At 66.5% G+C, this 18,700-nt stretch overlaps 1 protein-coding gene across 5 annotated transcripts in view; it reads left to right on the top strand.

The window, feature by feature from the left end:
* The first annotated feature begins 264 nt into the window (after positions 1 to 264).
* Positions 265 to 18,700, top strand: part of PPP2R3B (protein phosphatase 2 regulatory subunit B''beta) — a 40,087-nt gene continuing 21,651 nt past the window's right edge. For 2 of the 5 annotated variants that reach the window (XM_072744001.1, XM_072744000.1), the window contains exons 1-2: positions 1,772 to 2,181; positions 3,948 to 4,308. In XM_072744001.1, coding sequence (XP_072600102.1) covers positions 2,093 to 2,181; positions 3,948 to 4,308 — 450 coding nt within the window. In that variant the 5' untranslated portion in view covers positions 1,772 to 2,092. Of the gene's footprint in view, positions 1,303 to 1,771; positions 2,182 to 3,947; positions 4,309 to 10,503; positions 10,986 to 18,700 lie in introns of those variants that run through there. The other 3 variants (XM_072744002.1, XM_072744004.1, XM_072744005.1) reach the window with 3 other exon arrangements.

The following is an 18,700-nucleotide window of genomic DNA, read 5'->3' as shown; positions in this document are numbered from 1 at the left end:
GCAGCCACGCCCCCACCGCGGCCCGGCCAAGGTCGCCGCGTCCGACGCCGGGGAGCGCGCAGGGCCCGGGCCGCCGTGATGACGTCACGCGCTGCGGTGACGCGCGACGTGGGCGACCTTGTTGGGGAGCGCGGCTGGCGCGCCCGTTTTGAAGCTGCCGGGGCTGCGCCGGCCTGTCCGCGCTCCTGCCGCGCCGCCGCCCGGACGCCGCCGCCGGGACCCCGCCCGGCGCCCCTCCCGCTCCCGGGGGAGCCGCCCTCCGCCCGCGCCTCCGCCGGGGCCTCCGCCGGGGCCGGGCGCTGTCCCCACCCGCGCCCCGCGCCTCGCCTCGGTATCGGGCCCGTGACCCCGCGACCCCGCGACCCCGAACTCCAGGTTCTAGGCGCGTGACCCCGCGACCCCGCGACCTCGAGCTCCGGGTTCTAGGCGCGTGACCCCGCGACCCCCGAACTCCGGGCCCGTGACCCCGCGACCCCGGGACCCCGAACTCGGGGTTCTAGCCGCCTGACACTCCGGACCCCGCGACCCGGCCGTGACCCCGCAACCCGGGGGCCCAGAATTCCGGATTCTAGGCGCGTGACCCCTGAGACCCCACGCCCTGGCTCGTGACCCCGGGACCCCAATCTCTGGGCCTGTGACCACGGCATCCCCAGACTCTGGACTCCGCGCCCCCAGCCCGTGACCCCCGAAGTCCGGGTTCACAATCCCTGGTCCCTGGGACCGGGAATTCCGGGTTCTACACGGTGACCCGGCGACCCCGAACTGCAGGTTCGCAATCCCCGCCTACCCGGGACCCCAACTCCGGGTTCGGCCCCCAGGGCCCAGGGCTGCAGGCCCGGCACCCTCACTAGGCCGGCTGTCACCCCGTCCCCGGGACCGGGACCCCCGCTGGTGGCCAACCTCGGCCCCGCCGAGCTCCATTCCGGCCACACTCGGCCCGCGCGTCCAGCGGGGTGCAGAGGAGGGGCTCCCCGGGAGCGCGGCTCGGCCGTCGGGATGCCGCCCGGCAAAGTCCTGCAGCCGGTCCTCAAGATGAAGGTGGACGAGCTGTTCCTGCGCTGGCTCAGCGAGTCCAGCACGCAGGCGCTGCTGCGGGACTGCCTGCAGCGGATCAAGGTGCCCGGGAGGAGCCCCGGCGCCCTGCTCGCCCCCGCAGCGCCCACCTGCAAGCCCGGGGTGCTGGACGGCCTGGGAGTGCCCAGCCTGTCTCCCGTGTCCACCGCGCTCCCGCTGGGAGCCGCCTCAAGTCCCAGGAGCGGCCCACACCCACGAGGGACTCGTCGATCCACAGGGACCAGAGCCGTAAGTCCGTGCGCACTTCCGCTCGCACCTCCGAGGGTAGCATGGGGGGGGGGGGTTGTGGCTGCAGCAGCGTCACACTCAGGTGGGTCCCCACACGGCGGCCCTGCGGGCTGAAGCCGACCCACGCGGCCGTCTGGCTCCTGAGGTTGCTCCACTCGTGGCCTTCAGGGCTTTTGCAGTTTCTTCTAGAGGCTGGAGGGAGGAGGGAGCCTAGAGGTCACTGCCTCCTGTGTGGTCTCGTCCCTAAAGGGTCCGGGGTGCTTACAGGCAGGAGTGCAGCGGATGAGGCGTGGATTTCTGCCACGAGGCTCCGTGGCCCTTCAGGGCCCTGCCGCGGTGGCCACAGCAGTTCACGAGCAGGCGTGGCTGGTGCCCACTGCTGCGCCGGGACCTGTTGTGACGCGGCCCACGGGGTGTCTGTGGGAAGCAGGCAGGAGGCTCAAGGCCACGCCAGACCCCGCCTGCTGTGGATGCCCCGGGTCGCCCCCCAGGGAGGCTCCTCCAGCTGCAGGCCCCAGACCGTCCTGCCTGCCCTGGCTCCGGTCGCTGTCCCCCTGACTCGCAGGAGCAACACACGGTCCACGGTTGCGCCCGGAGCGCTCATCGCCCGGAGGCCGCGGGGCATGTGAGAGGCCAGTGCTCGCGCAGGAGGCTTCCTCTCGCAGGCCCGGGGCGTCCGTCCTCAGCGGGCCTACTTAGGGCTGACCCTGAAGCCCGTCTCGGGGAGGCCCCTCCACTCTCGCAGGTGCATTCTGGATCCTTGGGACCCCCGTGACCTCACGTGAACCCCATGGGGCCTGCAGGTGGCAGGTCAGCCCTGCACGAGGACGGGCCCTGGATGCCTCCTGAAGGGCGTGTTTCTGTAAAGCAGGCATGGAGGTGCGGGGTGCTGCGGGTTAAGTTCAGGTGTTCACAGCACAGAGAGGTTCTTCGTGTCAAGTGGGAAGCACACTGGGCAGGAGGGGACAAGGGGACTTGGGAAGACGTCCGGTGTCCCGCCTCGCTCAGAGGCTGCAGCGGTTGGGCCGCGGGAAGGCTGGCTGATGAGCCGGGACGCCTGCAGCCATCTGACTGGGAGGTGCGTGGCCGCCTGCCCGCGGGCTCGGGCAGGGTGTTTGGGCAGGGTGCAGCTCTGGGCCCAGGGTGCTCGGGCAGGGTGCTTCGGCCGGGTGCTTGGGCAGGGTGCTTGGGCAGAGTGTAGCTTTGGGCCCAGGGTGCTCAGGCCGGGTGCCCGGGCAGAGTGTTTTGGCAGGGTGTTTGGGCAGGTACTTGGGCAGGGTGCTCAGGCAGGGTGCAGGTCTGGGCCCAGGGTGCTCAGACAGAGTGCTTGGGCAGGATGCAGTGCTCTGGGCCCACAGTGCTTGGGCAGGGTGCTTCAGCAGGGTGTTCAGGCAGGTGCTTGGGCAGGGTGCGGCTCTGGGCCCAGGGTGCTCAGGCAGGGTGCTTGGGCAGGTGCTTAGGCAGGGTGCTCGGGCAGGGTGCAGTGCTCTGGGCCCAGGGTGCTTGGGCAGGGTGCTCAGGCAGGGTGCAGCTCTTGGCCCAAGGTGCTTGGGCAGGGTGCTCGGGCAGGGTGTGGCTCTGGGCCCAGGGTGCTTGGGCACGGTGCTCTGGCAGGGTGCTCGGGCCGGTGCTTCGGCAGGGTGCTCAGGCAGGTGTGGCTCTGGGCCCAGGGTGCTCGGACAGGGTGCTCAGGCAGGTGCTTCGGCAGGGTGCTCAGGCAGGGTGCAATGCTCTGGGCCCAGGGTGCTCGGGCAGGGTGCTCGGGCAGGGTGCAGCTCTTGGCCCAAGGTGCTTGGGCAGGGTGCTCGGGCAGGGTGTGGCTCTGGGCCCATGATGCTTGGGCAGGTGCTTGGGCAGGGTGCTTGGGCAGGTGCTTGGGCAGGTGCTGGGGCAGGGTGCAATGCTCTGGGCCCAGGGTGCTCGGGCAGGGTGTGGCTCTGGGCCCAGGGTGCTTGGGCACCGTGCTCTGGCAGGGTGCTCGAGCCGGTGCTTCGGCAGGGTGCTCAGGCAGGTGTGGCTCTGGGCCCAGGGTGCTCGGACAGGGTGCTCAGGCAGGTGCTTCGGCAGGGTGCTCAGGCAGGGTGCAGCGCTCTGGGCCCAGGGTGCTGTGCATGCTTCCTCGGCGGGCTGCCAGGGCTCGTGGACGCTGTGCGCCCGGCGGGGGGGGGGGGGGGCGCACTGGTGAGCTACCACGATTCACGCCCAGTCCACGGAGCACCCAAGTCTCACTTCCAGCTCGGGTCACGGTCTCGGTTGTGAGATTCAGCCCCGCGTCGGGCTCCACGCGCAGCACGGACTCTGCTGGAGACTGTGCGCCTCTCCCTCTGCCCCCGCGCTCTCCCCCGCAAGGCAGAGATGCACCCCGTGTGCTGCCGCAGCCCTGAGACACCCTGAGGCCCGGCCGGTGCCGGTGCAGGACGCAGGAGGAGGCAGGGAGGGGCTGCTGGGCCCTGCTGCCGCCTCGGGACGATGGGAGGTCCCTGGGCTGCTCGGCAGTGCCCGCGACCAGCAGGGCAGCTGTTTTGACGAGGAGCAGAACGCGGTTTTTCTCTTTGGGGTGTTCACGGCAACGTCGGCTCTTGTCTGGGACGTGACGTTGACCTGAAGCGCGTCCTAGCATGTTTGGAATTTACGGACTGTTTCAGGGGAACCTCGGGCAGCGAGGTGTTTTCACGCAGACCAGATGCCAGGGCCCCAGTGCCGTGCTCCCCGCCCACGCGCTGCAGCGGCCGTGTGAACGGAGACCCGATTCCCAGGCACAGACGGGACGGGACGGTCGGGTGCTGCTCAGGGTCTGAGGGCAGGTCCCAGGGACAGAAGCGCCCTGCTCCAGACACGGGAAGGCGGAAGGTGCGCCCTGTCGGCGGCTTCTCAGCCCTGCTCCGTGTGATTCCCCAGCTGCGAGGACGCGGAGGCACGGGTCGTCCAAACGCTCCCACTGAGCGCCCGATGGCCCTGTTACGTGACGCACCCCGCGAGCGTCGCCGCACACGGATTACGTGCCGGGTTTGCAAACACGTTACATACACGCTAGGCACACTGGGGCGGCCCCTGCCTGACTCCCCGCGGAGAAGGCGGAGTCTGAATGGCGGGGACTCCATGCCTCTCACTCCCACGGTCCCACCAGGATGTCCCTGCTATGATGACCCTAAACATGCCTCTAGGGAGGTTCTTCCCAGGGCAGTCAGAGCTAACTGTGCACGGGAGTGTCTGCGGGACTTCCTACCCCGAGGACCTCGTCCGCGGGAGACATCGAGGTGCAGTTTGAGGGACCACGGACCCGGCTTTCCTAGAGGACGCAAAGTGGTGCTTTAAACAGATGTTAGAGCTTAGGTCTGGTCCAGCCGCCAGTTCACGCTCCCTGCAGGGCCTCCCCCTACTCCTCACCCCCACAGTGGGGAACGTCCTGGTGACCTGGACCAGTGGCCAGTTCACACTCCTCCAGGGCCTCCTGCCTGCTCTTCCCTGCGTGGGGAACGTCCTGGTGACCTACCATGTTCGTTCATCCTCCGTGTGCTGTGTGGTGAGCGATAAGGACTCAGGTTAGAGTATAAGTAACCCTAACGTCGCCTCGTCTCACCACGTCTCGGAGCATTGTAGCTCCTGGGCCTGGGGAAGCCCTGACTGTCCCCGGGGGACTCCCCCAGAGGCGCGCTAACTCATCAGGGGACAGGATACCCAGGATACCTTCGCCTGTGACCACCGTCAGCAGATACAGCGCTGGCGGTGGGATCTGACGTTCCTGAAACGCCAAGGGCCGCCGCCTGGGCAGTAGAGCTTCCTTTGCACCTGCGCTCTGGTCGCCGATAAGGTTCCCTTCGGGTATTTCCTCTGGTCTTAGGTTGGATTCTCTTCTCACATGGAGCCGGGAGGGTTCTCCGTATAAAGCTTGAAGCACGTGCTTTGTAACGCAGGTGTTCTGAAGGAGGTAGGGGGTGTGAGGACTTGCTCACAACGTTGGGGGTATGGGGGTCCCTCGGGAGGGGTGCGAGGGCCCCCTCAGGTGGTGGGAGGGCATGGGCCCCCTCAAATGGTGGGGGGGGCATGGAATCCTGTCTGTTGGGGAGGGCAGAGTGTCCTTCAGGATGTTCTGGGGTTCAGGTGCTCCCACAGCAGGTGGGGGGATGCAGGGGCTCCATGGCAAGTGGGGACACTTCTGACTCTGGGGAGCCCCTGCTGACTCACGGGGCCTCCAGTCTCCCCAGCTCCGGAGAAGCCTGCCTGGATGCTGATGCCCCAGAGGCTCACCTGCCCTGCGGCTCGCACCTGTACTGTCCTGGACGTCACCTACGGGAGGGTCTGTCCCCAGCTGCACGTGCCCCGATGCCCCTGAACGGCTCCCTGGCAGGTGGGCAGCTGCCACTTCAGGGTGCAGCCATCGCAGACGTTAGGTGGCCTGGCTGTCACCTAGGTGGTGCTTTCCCCTTTCCCGCTCTCAAGCTCTGTTCACTCCGACACACCACCGTGTCCCCCAAGCAGCCAGTGTTGTCGTGAAGCTCGTCTCCTGTAGCCGTGCGTCCTGCAGATCGCCAACAGCTGCGTTCCATCAGCACCCCGCAGTGGTGCCTTCCTGTGGAACCCGTGCGGCCCGCTGCGTCCTGGGCTGCTTTCCGCTGTCGTGATGAATCCCGCTGAGGATTTTAGTTTTTTTTTTTAAAGATTTTATTTATTTATTTATTCATGAGAGACACAGAGAGGCAGAGACATAGGCAGAGGGAGAAGCAGGCTCCCTGTTGATCCCGGGACCCTGGGGCCACGCCCTGAGCAGCCGCTCCACCCCTGAGCCCCCCGGGTGTCCCAGGACTTTGGTTTTTAAGTGTTAGTGTCAGCGTATGTTTTCGTTTCTCTTGGGGAGACGCCTGCAGTGCAGTTCCTGGGGGTGACGGTGAACACACACTTAAAGTCTGGGGAACCGGGCGTGCTGTTCTCCGGTGTGGCTGTGCCTTTTGGCGTCCCGCGGGGGGTGCACAGGGATTCGGCCGCCCTCCCTGTGGTAGCTTCCATCCCGCTCCACACTGCAGGCGTCCGCGTCACCGGGGTCACACCATGCACGCCTCATGGGACGGCTGTTGAGCAGTTCCTGGGGTTTTGGCCGGGGGCGCACTGAGGCTGCGTGTGTCGTTGGTGAACTGTGGACACACGTCCTCCTCCCGCGTTGCCTCCTTCGCGGGCTTGCTCGCTTTGCGCGGACGTGCTGCGGTTCCCTGCGCGACCCATTACAGCTGCTGCACGTGCGTCCACTGCTGCTCGGTGACGTCCTTTCCCTTTGTGCTCACGTCTCCGGAAGCAGGAAAGCTTCACGCGTCGATGACGTGCGACTTGCCACAGGTTTTTGTTGTGTCCCAAATAGGACATGGTATGATCTAAACAGTCTTTGCCACGCTCAGGGTCGAAAAGGTTTGCTCCTGTTTCTTCTATGAGATTTGCAAGCTGGGCTTTTATATTTAGGTTTTGGGGTGCGTTTCAGGCTACATTTCATACGTGGTCGTCCTGCGTAAGGTCCATCCTACGTCCTGGGCCGTCAGAACGTTCGCGGTTGCTCTTTGGGAAGAAGTATTTTAAACGTGAGTCGGACGGCAGGGACAGGGGATGCTTGTCCCTCTGTGCCCCTCCGTCCCCCCCACTCTCATAAATATACCTCTGAACCGTTGAGTTGCTAATAATGTTACCCCAAAATGTACGTACAAGTGGACAAATGAGGAAAAACTTTCTTTTTTTATATTTGGAATAAGATTTCGGGCTTGTAGCTGCATTTCCCGTGCAGCAGTCCCATCCGTGGGACGTCTCACAGAGCCCCGTGCCGTGGTGCCTGGTTCGCGTGCGCCTTGGTCGCGCAGAAATCCGCAGCAGCGAAGCGAGAGGACTTCATTTGAAGGTGGCGTTTTATCCTGCCCGGTGAGGCCGCACGCAGGCGCCCAAGCTCTTGCATGGCGTGCCTCGCCTTGCCGTGGGCCTCCTGTGCTCTGGCCCCATCGCCGCGGCGTGAACAGACGGCCCCACGCTGAGGACCTAACGGGCAGAGCTCACAGCTCTGGGGTGGCATGTGGGGCAGCTCGGGGGGCAGGCGTCTGCTCTGCGTGGCGCTCTGCTGCCCGCCCCGTGTGCACGCCAGGAGCGTTGCACCAGCAGGGAGGGCCGGCCCCGTGCACGGCTCGCACACACCCTCCCGTGGCGGCAGCAACGTGTGGCCCCCGCATGAGCCCACCGTGTCCTTGTGGGACAGGCTGCGGTCACGTTGCAGGGGGGAGGCAGGGAGGCCCTGCCCGTGTGTTCAAGCTGCACAGGTCGCATTTCCTGTCGGGGGCGTGCATGGAAAGAGGAACGCAGCAAAACCAGCCGGCGTGGCCATGCTTGGCAGGACACCCTGCGGCCCCGTCTGATGCACGCCGTCCCCGGATCCCTCGTCCCGGTCGCGTGGTGTTCGGGCAGCCTTCCTGCCAGTGGCCTCTGGGTCTGAGCACCAGCCTCCCTGTGGCCTCACACAGCACGCCTGGGTCGCCCAGCACCCGCATTTTCCGGGCACCTGGTGGTTTGCACACCCTTCCCGGGTCTGAGTGTCTGGACGCCTCAGACGGGGTGGGTGGCAGACCTGTGAATCCTAGAGGACCTATAAGAAGTGGCAGAGATGGACTTGCTGGGGTGAGACAGCAGGAAGGTGGGGGTGGGGGACGTGGTCCCAAACAGGACTTAGAACAGGAACAGGCAGGGTGCTTAGGGCACTCGGGGCGGCGCCCCTGCTCTCCCGACCCTGTAGCTGCAGAGGACCTGTAGCTGCAGACTCGCGTCCTTGTCCGGGGTCCAAGCCCCCAGGTGGCAGCACCAGGAGGAGCCAGAAGGACTCGAAGGACTCGCAGGGATCGTGAGCTCATCGCTCATCACTAATGCGCCTCCCAGGGCCAGACGTTCACAATGGGGGGCCGGGGCGGGGGAGGGGAGCTCATGGGAGCCCTGCGTTTCCATAAACCTGAAAGCGAAGCCTGTTACAGAGGGAAGGTGGGTGCAGTGTGCTCTGGGCCAGTGCTTAGTGACCGCTGGCATTTCCTGGATGTCCCTGTCCCTGGAGCAGGAAGAGAGGCCACGTCCACCTGCTGGGAGGCGGGATGCCAAGTGCAGGCAGACGAGGTGTCCCTGGAGTCCTGCGGTTTCCTGGGGGCCCAGCTCTAGAGAGTCTGCGAAGGAGACGCTGCCCAGGTCCGTGGCTTCGTGCTGCTCCGGGGTCCTGCGTGTCTTCAGGACGCCTGTGTCTCTGAGTGCGCTTATTCAAACAGTACCTACGCCGTGTGCTGGACTGCACCGTCCGCGTGAACCCTGTGCACGTGGCTGCTGTGCCTGCCAGGCCGTGCGCACTGGACACCTCGGAGGAAGGAAGGGAGAGAAGCGACGGCGGCGACGGGCAAGGACCCGTAAAGAGCCGCCATCTTCTAAGGGATTGGAGAGGGCAGCAGCCCCCTGGGTCCTTTCCCGTCTGGGTGCCCACCCAGGCGCTGGTGGCCAAGGAGCCTCAGGGGGAGCAGATTGCGGGTGGGTCCTGGGGCATGGGCGTCGGGGGCAGGGTGAGGCCTGCAGCGAGTGCTCCATGTGTGTCGTCACAAGAAGAGGGCTGTCTTTCTCCGGAGGACGCAGTGTTGTCCACGGAGGGGCATCTCGGCTGCCCATACCCCAAATGTAACACTCGCTCGGTACTCAAGTGTTTCTGTCTAGTACATGGCAGGCCTTAATCTGGGCCTCGCAGGTGGGCTCTCTCTGGGCCCTGCAGGTGTGGTTGCTCAGGGCTCTACAGGTGTCCTTTCTCAGGGCTCTACAGGTGTCCTTTCTCAGGGCTCTACAGGTGTGCTCACTGTAGGGAGTACAGGTGCGCTCACTGTGGATCCTGCAGGTGCGCTCACTGTGGACCCTGCAGGTGCGCTCATTGTGAGCGTGCAGGTGCACTTGCTCTGGTGGGCCCTGTAGGTGCGCTCACTCTGGGGTGTGCAGGTGCACGCACTCTGGACCCTGCAGGTATGCTCACTCTAGAGTATGCAGGTGCACTCACTCTGGGGCCTGCAGGTGTGCTCACTTTAGAGTATGCAGGTGCGCTTGCTCTGGGGTGTGCAGGTGCACTTGCTCTGGACCCTGCAGGTGCGCTGACTCTGGGGAGTGCAGGTGTGCACACTCTAGAGTATGCAGGTGCGCTTGCTCTGGGGTGTGCAGGTGCACTTGCTCTGGACCCTGCAGGTGCGCTGAGTCTGGGGAGTACAGGTGTGTCAGTGGGGAATGCAGGTGTGCTTGCTCTGGTGGGCCCTGCAGGTGCGCTCACTCTGGGGAGTGCAGGTGTGTAGCTCTGGGGAGTACAGGTGTGCTGGCTCTGGGCCCTGCAGGTGCACTTGTTCTGGGCCCTGCAGGGTGGTTGGTTCCTGTCGGTGGGATGGCTGGACTCCGAGGTTCTGCTCCCCTTTGCTGCTGGGTGTGCCTTAGTGTCTGTGTCACACCTGGGATCCTGTCCTTGAAACCACTCGGGTCACGCGGGGGACCTCTGGCAGGCTTTGGGGGTCAGCCTCCTCGTTGCGTCTTTCCTTCCTGGTGCCGAGGGAGGTGGAGAGCCTGGAACGTTAGGTTCCCAGCCTCCTGCTCCGTCCACCCTGTGCTCTCTGTGCGCGGTCAGGACAGTCCCTGTGTGGCCACAGCGTAGGGCCACCTGTGCTGTGTGCTTGCATTGTGCCTGTGTTAGTACCTGGACCGTGTGCGCCCTGCTGCGTCCTGAACCTCACATACTGTGCTCCGTGGCCCTCTGGTCACTTCCTGCAGTGAGCGTCCCTCCCTTACCTGGGTCGCCTTCCCTAGTACCAGTGGCCTTTGCTGCTCCCCGCTTACCTGCACGTCACCCGAGGTCCACAACCCATATTCCACACAAGCTGCCCTAAGGCACGTTGTCTGCCTCTGCCTCTGCCTCTGCCTCTGCAGGAAGGCCGGGTGGGATCGTGCAGGCCTCGAGGACCCGGTGCTGTATTTCCTCAGCCCTAAGTGCAGAGGGCGGGTGGTGGGTGGTGGCGCAGACCCCTTTGTTCCGGGCAGGATTTCTGGGAGGGAGCAGCTGCTCTGGAGAGCGCCCCGCCCCCCTCGGCCGCCTCTGCTGACTCGCTGGGTCACCTCCCGGTGGGGACAGCGCCCCCGCCCTGCCCCCGCCCCCGGGGCCAGCAGGCGTGTCCCACAGGGCTCCTTGCGGGGCGCAGGCAGGAGCAGGGGCGCAGGCAGGGGCAGGGGCTCGGGGAGCGCAGCGGCCAGAGCACCCCGGGAGCCGGCTCCGACGGCTGCCTCCGGCCCAGTGGCTCCCGCCCGCGGCCGTGGGGAGGAGCGGGAGCCCCCCCCTGCAGCCATGTGCCCGCGTCAGCCTGTGGAATGCGCGCCGCCGGGGCCCGGCCCCCAGAGCGCCCGGCCGGCCACGCATGGAGCGCGCTGAGCCCGGCCGCCCGGACCGTCCCGCCGGGCGCCGCGGCCCCCCCGAGCCCCCCGGGCCCGTGCAGCCCCGCGAGCGAGAGCGCAGCGCCTGGACCGGCCTGCGGAGGCCCGTGCGCGCCGACATGCGGCTCCGGGAGCTGTCGCTGCGCCAGGACCCCGATCTGCGGCAGGAGCTGGCCTCCCTGGCCCGCGGCTGCGACTTTGTGCTGCCGTCCCGCTTCAAGAAGAGACTCAAAGCCTTCCAGCAGGTGCGGCGGGGGGTCGCGGTGCCGCGTCCCGGGATGGGGGCTGGCGTGCCCAGGCCTCCCCTCCACGGTCCGGGCGGTCGGGGCGGTCGGGGCGGTCGGGCGTCCCCCGGAGCGGGAGCAGGGCAGCCGGTGTGCCTTGGGCCAGCCGCCCCGCCCGTCCTCAGCCCGTTCTCAGCCGCCCCTGAGGACCGCCGTCCCCGCAGCCCGCCTGCACCGCCTGTCCCCCAGCTGCTGGCGGTCCTCGGGAGTCATCCCCGGGGCTCTTCCCCGCTCCCTGCCGTGTCGCCCCGGGGCTCCCGCAGCCGTCCTCGTCGTCAGGGGCTTGTACTAACTGCTGGCTTGTGAACTTTGTCGTCGTCCCGTGAGCTCAGAGGAGGAAAACGTGGCTTTGTGTGTGTGACTGTGTACGTTTGTGTCTACATGTGTCCGTGTGTGCGTCCGTGTGTCTGTGCGTGTCTCTACGCATGTCTGTGTGTCGTCAGCTGGTCTCAGGGGAGCACGGAATTGAAAAGTCTGGCTCTTCCTGTGAGTTCCCAAGTTACTCTGTATCGCGGGTTTGTCTGTGGCCTGTCGCCCTCCGCCTGCCCCCTAGTGCTCGGGTGCCAGGGGTCGGTTGGGGATAGGACCACAGGTCTGCACAGGGGAGACAGGACAGGGGGCAGGATATGGGGACAGGATGGGGTGGACCGGACGGGGCAAAGGATGAGGGGTGGATGGGGTGGGAGTAGGATGGGGCACAGGGTGGGTGGTCTTGGTGGGGGGGACAGGACGGGGGAGGAAAGGGCACAGGATGGGTGGTCTGGGTGGGGGGCACAGGAGTGCAGGGCCGGAGGGGGAGACAGGACAGGGTGGAGGTAGGACGGGGCACAGCAGCACAGGGCTGGAGGTGGGGCACTGCTCCCCAAATGCCTTCCCTCTGGGCCGACTGACACTTGCCACGTGAAAGCCCAGCGTTTCCTCGGCACGTGGGGACTGGGCGCCCGTGTGGCCTCAGGAAAGAGCCCCCAGAGTCCCAGGTCTGTGCAGGGCTGGGAGGGGGAATCAGTCGTCTGTGGGGGCACCGGGGTTGGGGGTGCGGGGAAGGGCTGCTTGGCTGATGCGACTGCAGTTTTAGAGTCAGGAGCTGCTGGGCCCTGCGTGCCTTGGGGGCTCGGAGGTTGCATGGGGAGGTGGGTGGAGCTGTGCTCTGCTGGGGATCTTTAAGTCAGAGGGGGGATCAGGGGATGGCCCTGTGGAGTCCTCGCACCCAGCTGCTCCTCCGGGTGTGCTGGGTGGGCCGACCTTCCAGGTGTCGCCTTGCGCTGGGCCTGGGCCGCCGGTGGGCTGACCGTCCTGCAAGTGACTTGCCCTCGCCCTCGGGGCCGCTGCCCGCAGAACGGGTTCCTGAAGCCCTGGTGGTCCTAGGCTGACCGGCAGCGTCTCCAGCATCACTGTGGGGACAAGTTCTGTGAATTCCTTTAGCCGGAGGCTGTTCCCGTGCAGGAGACAGCAGTCAGCCGTGTCCTGCGGGGGGGACGGGGTGTACGGGGCACAGCGCCTCTTCTCTGAGGGCCCTGCAGTCAATCAGACGGTGATTCTCGTGGGGGGGGTAGGGACAGTTGGGGGAGGAGCGGGGGGGGGTTCCTGGCTTCCTTCCCCCCCGGGGTATCTAGGTGTGGATGTGCACACGGCCCTGGCACGGAGGTCAGCACGTACTTGTGCCAGTGGGAGCCACTGGCACGGTGGGACAGAGATGGAGGGACACGGATGGCGGGTGATACAGGGGATTGCAGGGGGCGGGGGGGGGGGGAGCAAGGGCAGGGATGAGGGAGGATGGGGGAAGGTGGGATTGCAGGAAGTGGCCTGAGAGCCCCACAGGAGAGAGGCCAACAGGGATGCAGGAAATGAGATTGGGAGAGATGGGGAGGGGTGAGGATGGGGGAAGGCGATGAGAGGAGAGACAGGGAAAGGTGAGCATGGGAAGGGGGATGAAGGGAGAGATGGGGAGAGGTGAGGATGGGGGAGGGGGATGAGAGGGGAGATGGGGAGGGGGGAGGATGGGAGGGGACAAAAGAGACAGGGGAGGGCTGAGGATGCGGAGGGGGATGAGGGGAGAGATGGGAAGGGGAGGATGGGGAGAGGGATGAGGGGAGGGATGAGGGGAGAGATAGCAGGGTTGAGGATGGGAGAGGGACAAAAGATGGGAGGGGTGAGGGTGGAGATGAGAGGAGAGATGGAGAAGGGGACACTGGGGAGGGGACGGGTGTTGCAGGAGCTGGTGAGGAGCAGCCTCGGGCGCCGCGGCTGTGCTGCGTCGGCATCAGGAGTGTGTCCACGTGTGTCTGGGCCACGAGCTCGCCCCACACCTGCCGTCCCGGGTCCTCAGGCTGCGGCACCCACTGGGGACACCTGCTCCCCAATGCTGCAGCCCGCGGGCCCTGGGTCAGGGAACCCCACCCCTGCCCCACCCCGGCCTCGGATCAGGGCTGACCTGCGCTGGCTGAGCTGGGACCCCAGCTATCGCTCCCCCCTCCCCGTCGCCCCCCTGCCCCCATCACCCCCCTGCCCCTGGCAGTGCTCCCCAGGCTCCCCCAGGCGGAGCGGCAACCTGTGCACCCTGGGCAGTGCCTTGGTCCCCGCTCCTGCCCCTTGTCACTGCCCGTCCTGGCCCTGCAGGGTCCTCCACGGGGACCACGGGCCCTGCACAGAGCCAGGGGAGGCCCCGCGACGCCATCCCCAGCTGACGTGCCTCTATGTCCAGCCAGCCGCCCCCAGTGACTGCGGGGCCTCTTGGCTCTGGCTGTGGGGACCCAAGCAGGGCCGCAGGCTCAGTGGGGTCACGGTGCTGGGGGTGGGTCGGCTCCCTGGACGCAGGCTGCCAGGGCCAGGAGGGGACAGGACCGCCCGTGGCTGAGGTGTAGGAGGCGGCTGACTCTCCGTGGCGCCCCGGCCGGGGTAGGGTGGGGACGACGACCCTGCGCACAGTTTCCACCCGTGGGTGCGGCCTGGTGGAGAGCAGACCCTCCCTGTGTGCTGTGCCCGCGGGCACCGAGCTGGAGCGAGGTCCTGAAGTCCCGGGGGGCCACGTTGGCCTGGTCCCTGCCCCTGGGAGCCCGCGCCCCGCCCCAAGTCGCGCGTGCTAATGGGCCGCCCAGAACCTCCCCAGGAGCACGGCCCGTGCCGAGGCCATTCCGGCTCCTCTGCACCACGGCCTGAGCTCGGGGGTCCTGTTTCTGCACCCCGGGCGTCCTGTGTGAGGCTCCTTGGCATGTGTGCCCCGTCGTGGGGACGGCCCGTGGGAGGGGAGGAGAATGCGTGCCCAGGGGCCCTCTGTCCCCCGCCCCCCCCACGGCCCCGAAGTGCCTGAAGCTCACCTGCGCGTCCCCCGGAGCCACCCGGCCCACCCCAACAGCGGCTGCACATCTGCGGCCCAGGTGGGGGTGCGCCCTGGGCCACTGCAGCTGACACGCCCCCGCCCAGCGCAGCTCCGTGGCCTGCCAGGCCCATCACCGTCACTGGGCTTTTCCTGCGTGTCTGTCCCGCGGGAGGGGGTGAGGTCCCTTCCGACGTCCCCGCCTTCGCCCTGTGACAGGAGGCTGGTGTTCAGACAGGATCCCCCGGCAAAGCCACAGCCTGCACCGTGCATGTGCCAGGCGCGGCCGTCCACCCCGAGAGGCCGCGGTGGCTTCGACAGGACCCCGTGGGCGGCCCCCTGTGGACAGGGGTAGCCCCACCGTGTGTGTGCTGGACGCTGCGGCCGTGCTCCCGCTCGGCGGCCTTGTGGTGACTCAGTGTGCTGGACAGAAATAGCTCTGCGAGGGGACGTGTCGTCTTTATCAGGGAGCTCCGGGCGGCGTGCCCCACGGGCTCACACGGAGGGGGCGGCCGGCAGGAAGGCGGGCGCAGCACCTGGGAGCCGTTGCTCCGCGCGCACCTGCCGGTGCGGGTTCGCCGTCACGGCGTGTGGCCTCCTGGAGCCCAGGGACTCAGTCGAGTCCTGCTCGCGCCGGGCGGCAGCCGGGGTGGCCGGCTCCCAACGGCTCCCAACAGCGTCCGTGGCCCGCAGGAATGCGCGTCCTGCAGCTGTGCTGCCACCGGGTCTATTTATGTCCCCGAGATTAACCCTGGACGTCCCCGTGGCCGCGCCAGGCTGCGCTCCGGCTCCTGGGGCCGTGCGTCGGGCTACGGGGCCTGTGGACACGGGCCCTGGGAACATGGGGCCTGGGGACACGGACACGGAGCCCAGCCTGCCTCCTTGCTGCCTGCCCCGTGGCGCTTCTGCCCTGGGCGCTGAGGCTCTGTGTGCAGCCCCAGTCGTGGCAACAATGCTCCATGCGCGGCCTGGGTCGCGGTCCCCCTCCAGGGCACAGAGTCCACGGGGGCCCCCCAAGACCCCTCCAGGGCACAGAGTCCACGGGCCCCCCAGGTCCCCCTCCAGGGTGCAGAGTCCACAGGCCCCCCCAGGGCCCCCTCCAGGGCACAGAGTCCACGGGGGGGCCCCCCCAAGACTCCTCCAGGGCACAGAGTCCACAGGCCCCCCAGGTCCCCCTCCAGGGCGCAGAGTCCATGGGCCCCCCAGGTCCCCCTGCAGGGCCCAGACTCCATGAGCCCCCCAGGTCCCGCTCCAGGACCCAGACTCCACTGGCCTCCAGGTCCCCCCCTCCAGGATGGAGATTCCCCAGGGCCCCCCTATCTCCCCTGGAGCGTTGGCAGCCTGAGGCCGTGCTTTCTTGTCAAGGTGTAGATGGTCCCAAGGGAATTTTGTACAAGACCCTGTTGGGCACCCGTGGGACCCCGAGTCGAGGATTGGCCTGGGCACCTGGGCTTGGACGCTGCACAGGTGAGCTCTCCTGACCCTCGCAGCTGCCCCGGCTCGGCCCCCAGTCTGCTCTGTAGGCTTCTCACCAGGACAGTGCCGTGGGACCCTACTGCGGTCGGGGTGGGTGTGGGGCCCAGCGGCTCCGAGGTCTGGGTGGGTGCGGCAGGTGCGGTGGGTGCCGTTACCTGCTGGCAGCACCTGTTGGCCTCCTGTGACCCTCCTGCAGGAGTGGTGGGGGGGTGTGGGCCATGGAGGCAGGATCTGAGCCTGGTGTGGGAGGGGCTGACTGAGGGAGTGGGGGTGTCTGGGGCAGGCGGTGCTGAGTGTGCCAGAGGCCCTGCACACCTGCCCCTGCCCGGCTCCTGGGCTCCTGGTCCTCAGCATCCGCCCCTGAGCAGGAACCCTGCTCCCTCAGCAGCCGCCAGGGGGAAGGGGGAGGGGCGGTGCCCACGCAGGGGTAAAGGGGAGGAGGGGAAAGGGGAGGAGGGGAAAGGGGAGGAGGGGAAAGGGGAGGAGGGGAGGCTTCCCCTGACCTGACCAGGACTCCAGTGACCTGCTGCATGTGTGCAGCGCAGGGACGGGAAGCTGTGTCCCTGGGCTCCCCTTTCCTCCAGCCTGCTTTGTGCCCCTCCCATCCGCACCCCTGCACCCTGCACCCAGCACCTGGCTCTCTTTCCTCCCCCTTCCTCTCCGTGCCTCCCCCTCCCTTCCCCTCCCTCCTCCTCCCTCTGAACCTCTCTGGGCACTTCCCTCCTCCCTCCTCTTCCTCCTGCCTTCTTCTCTCCCTTTGTGTCCCCCTGGGCCCCTCCCCCTCTCTCTTCCTCCTCTCTCCTCTGTTTTCTCTCCTCTGTCCCTCCCCCCTCCACATTTGGGGGCGTCTCCCTCACCATCCCTGTGCCCCTCGCTATGCAGCTATGTCCCCTGTGTGGGCGCCCTCACCACCCCCACCGCAAACTGAGGAGAGGTCTGATGAGGGGGAGCACATGGCTCCAGGGGGAGGGCTCTGCAGAAGAGCAGAGGGGGTGAACAGATGAGTGACCGTGACCAGACCTGTGACTGTGGAGGGCATAGGGACTGCAGGGTGGGAAGGGGATGGGGACCACGGGGATTGTGACTAGAGGGGACAGGGACCACGGGGACCTGTGACCATGGGGATCTGTGACTCTGGGGGGGATGGGGACCATGGGGATTGTGACTAGAGGGGACAAGGACCACGAGGATCTGTGACCATGGGGGGGACAAGGACCACGAGGATCTGTGACCATGGTGGGGACAGGGACCATGGGGATCTGTGACTGTGGGGGGGATGGGGACCATGGGGATTGTGACTAAAAGGGACAGGGACCACAGGGATCTGTGACCATGGTGGGGACAGGGACCATGGGGATCTGTGACTGTGGGGGGGATGGGGACCATGGGGATTGTGATTAAAAGGGACAGGGACCACAGGGATCTGTGACCATGGTGGGGACAGGGACCATGGGGATCTGTGACTGTTGGGGGGGATGGGGACCATGGGGATTGTGACTAGAGGGGACAAGGACCACGAGAATCTGTGACCATGGGGCCACAGGGAGCTTGGGGATCTGTGACCATGGCGGGGACTGGAACCATGGGGATCTGTGACCATGGCGGGGACAGGGACCATGGGGATCTGTGACCATGGCGGGGACAAGGACCACGAGGATCTGTGACCATGGTGGGGACAGGGACCATGGGGATCTGTGACTGTGGGGGGGATGGGGACCATGGGGATTGTGACTAAAAGGGACAGGGACCACAGGGATCTGTGACCATGGTGGGGACAGGGACCATGGGGATCTGTGACTGTGGGGGGGATGGGGACCATGGGGATTGTGATTAAAAGGGACAGGGACCACAGGGATCTGTGACCATGGTGGGGATAGGGACCATGGGGATCTGTGACTGTTGGGGGGGATGGGGACCATGGGGATTGTGACTAGAGGGGACAAGGACCACGAGAATCTGTGACCATGGGGCCACAGGGAGCTTGGGGATCTGTGACCATGGCGGGGACTGGAACCATGGGGATCTGTGACCATGGCGGGGACAGGGACCATGGGGATCTGTGACCATGGCGGGGACAGGGACCATGGGGATCTGTGACCATGGCGGGGACAGGGACCATGGGGATCTGTGACCATGGCGGGGACAGGGACCATGGGGATCTGTGACTGTGGGGGGGGATGGGGACCATGGGGATTGTGACTAGAGGGGACAAGGACCACGAGAATCTGTGACCATGGGGCCACAGGGAGCTTGGGGATCTGTGACCATGGCGGGGACTGGAACCATGGGGATCTGTGACCATGGCGGGGACAGGGACCATGGGGATCTGTGACTGTTGGGGGGGATGGGGACCATGGGGATTGTGACTAGAGGGGACAAGGACCACGAGAATCTGTGACCATGGGGCCACAGGGAGCTTGGGGATCTGTGACCATGGCGGGGACTGGAACCATGGGGATCTGTGACCATGGCGGGGACAGGGACCATGGGGATCTGTGACCATGGCGGGGACAGGGACCATGGGGATCTGTGACCATGGCGGGGACAGGGACCATGGGGATCTGTGACCATGGCGGGGACAGGGACCATGGGGATCTGTGACTGTGGGGGGGGATGGGGACCATGGGGATTGTGACTAGAAGGGACAGGGACCACAGGGATCTGTGACCATGGTGGGGACAGGGACCATGGGGATCTGTGACTGTGGGGGGGGATGGGGACCATGGGGATTGTGACTAGAGGGGACAAGGACCACGAGAATCTGTGACCATGGGGCCACAGGGAGCTTGGGGATCTGTGACCATGGCGGGGACTGGGACCATGGGGATCTGTGACCATGGCGGGGACAGGGACCATGGGGATCTGTGACCATGGGGACAGGGACCAT

This window comes from Vulpes vulpes, chromosome X (assembly GCF_048418805.1).
Source record: "Vulpes vulpes isolate BD-2025 chromosome X, VulVul3, whole genome shotgun sequence".
Lineage (NCBI taxonomy): Eukaryota > Metazoa > Chordata > Mammalia > Carnivora > Canidae > Vulpes > Vulpes vulpes.
The sequence above is the reverse complement of the archived record's forward strand: the minus strand, read 5'-3'. Positions and strand labels throughout refer to the sequence as shown.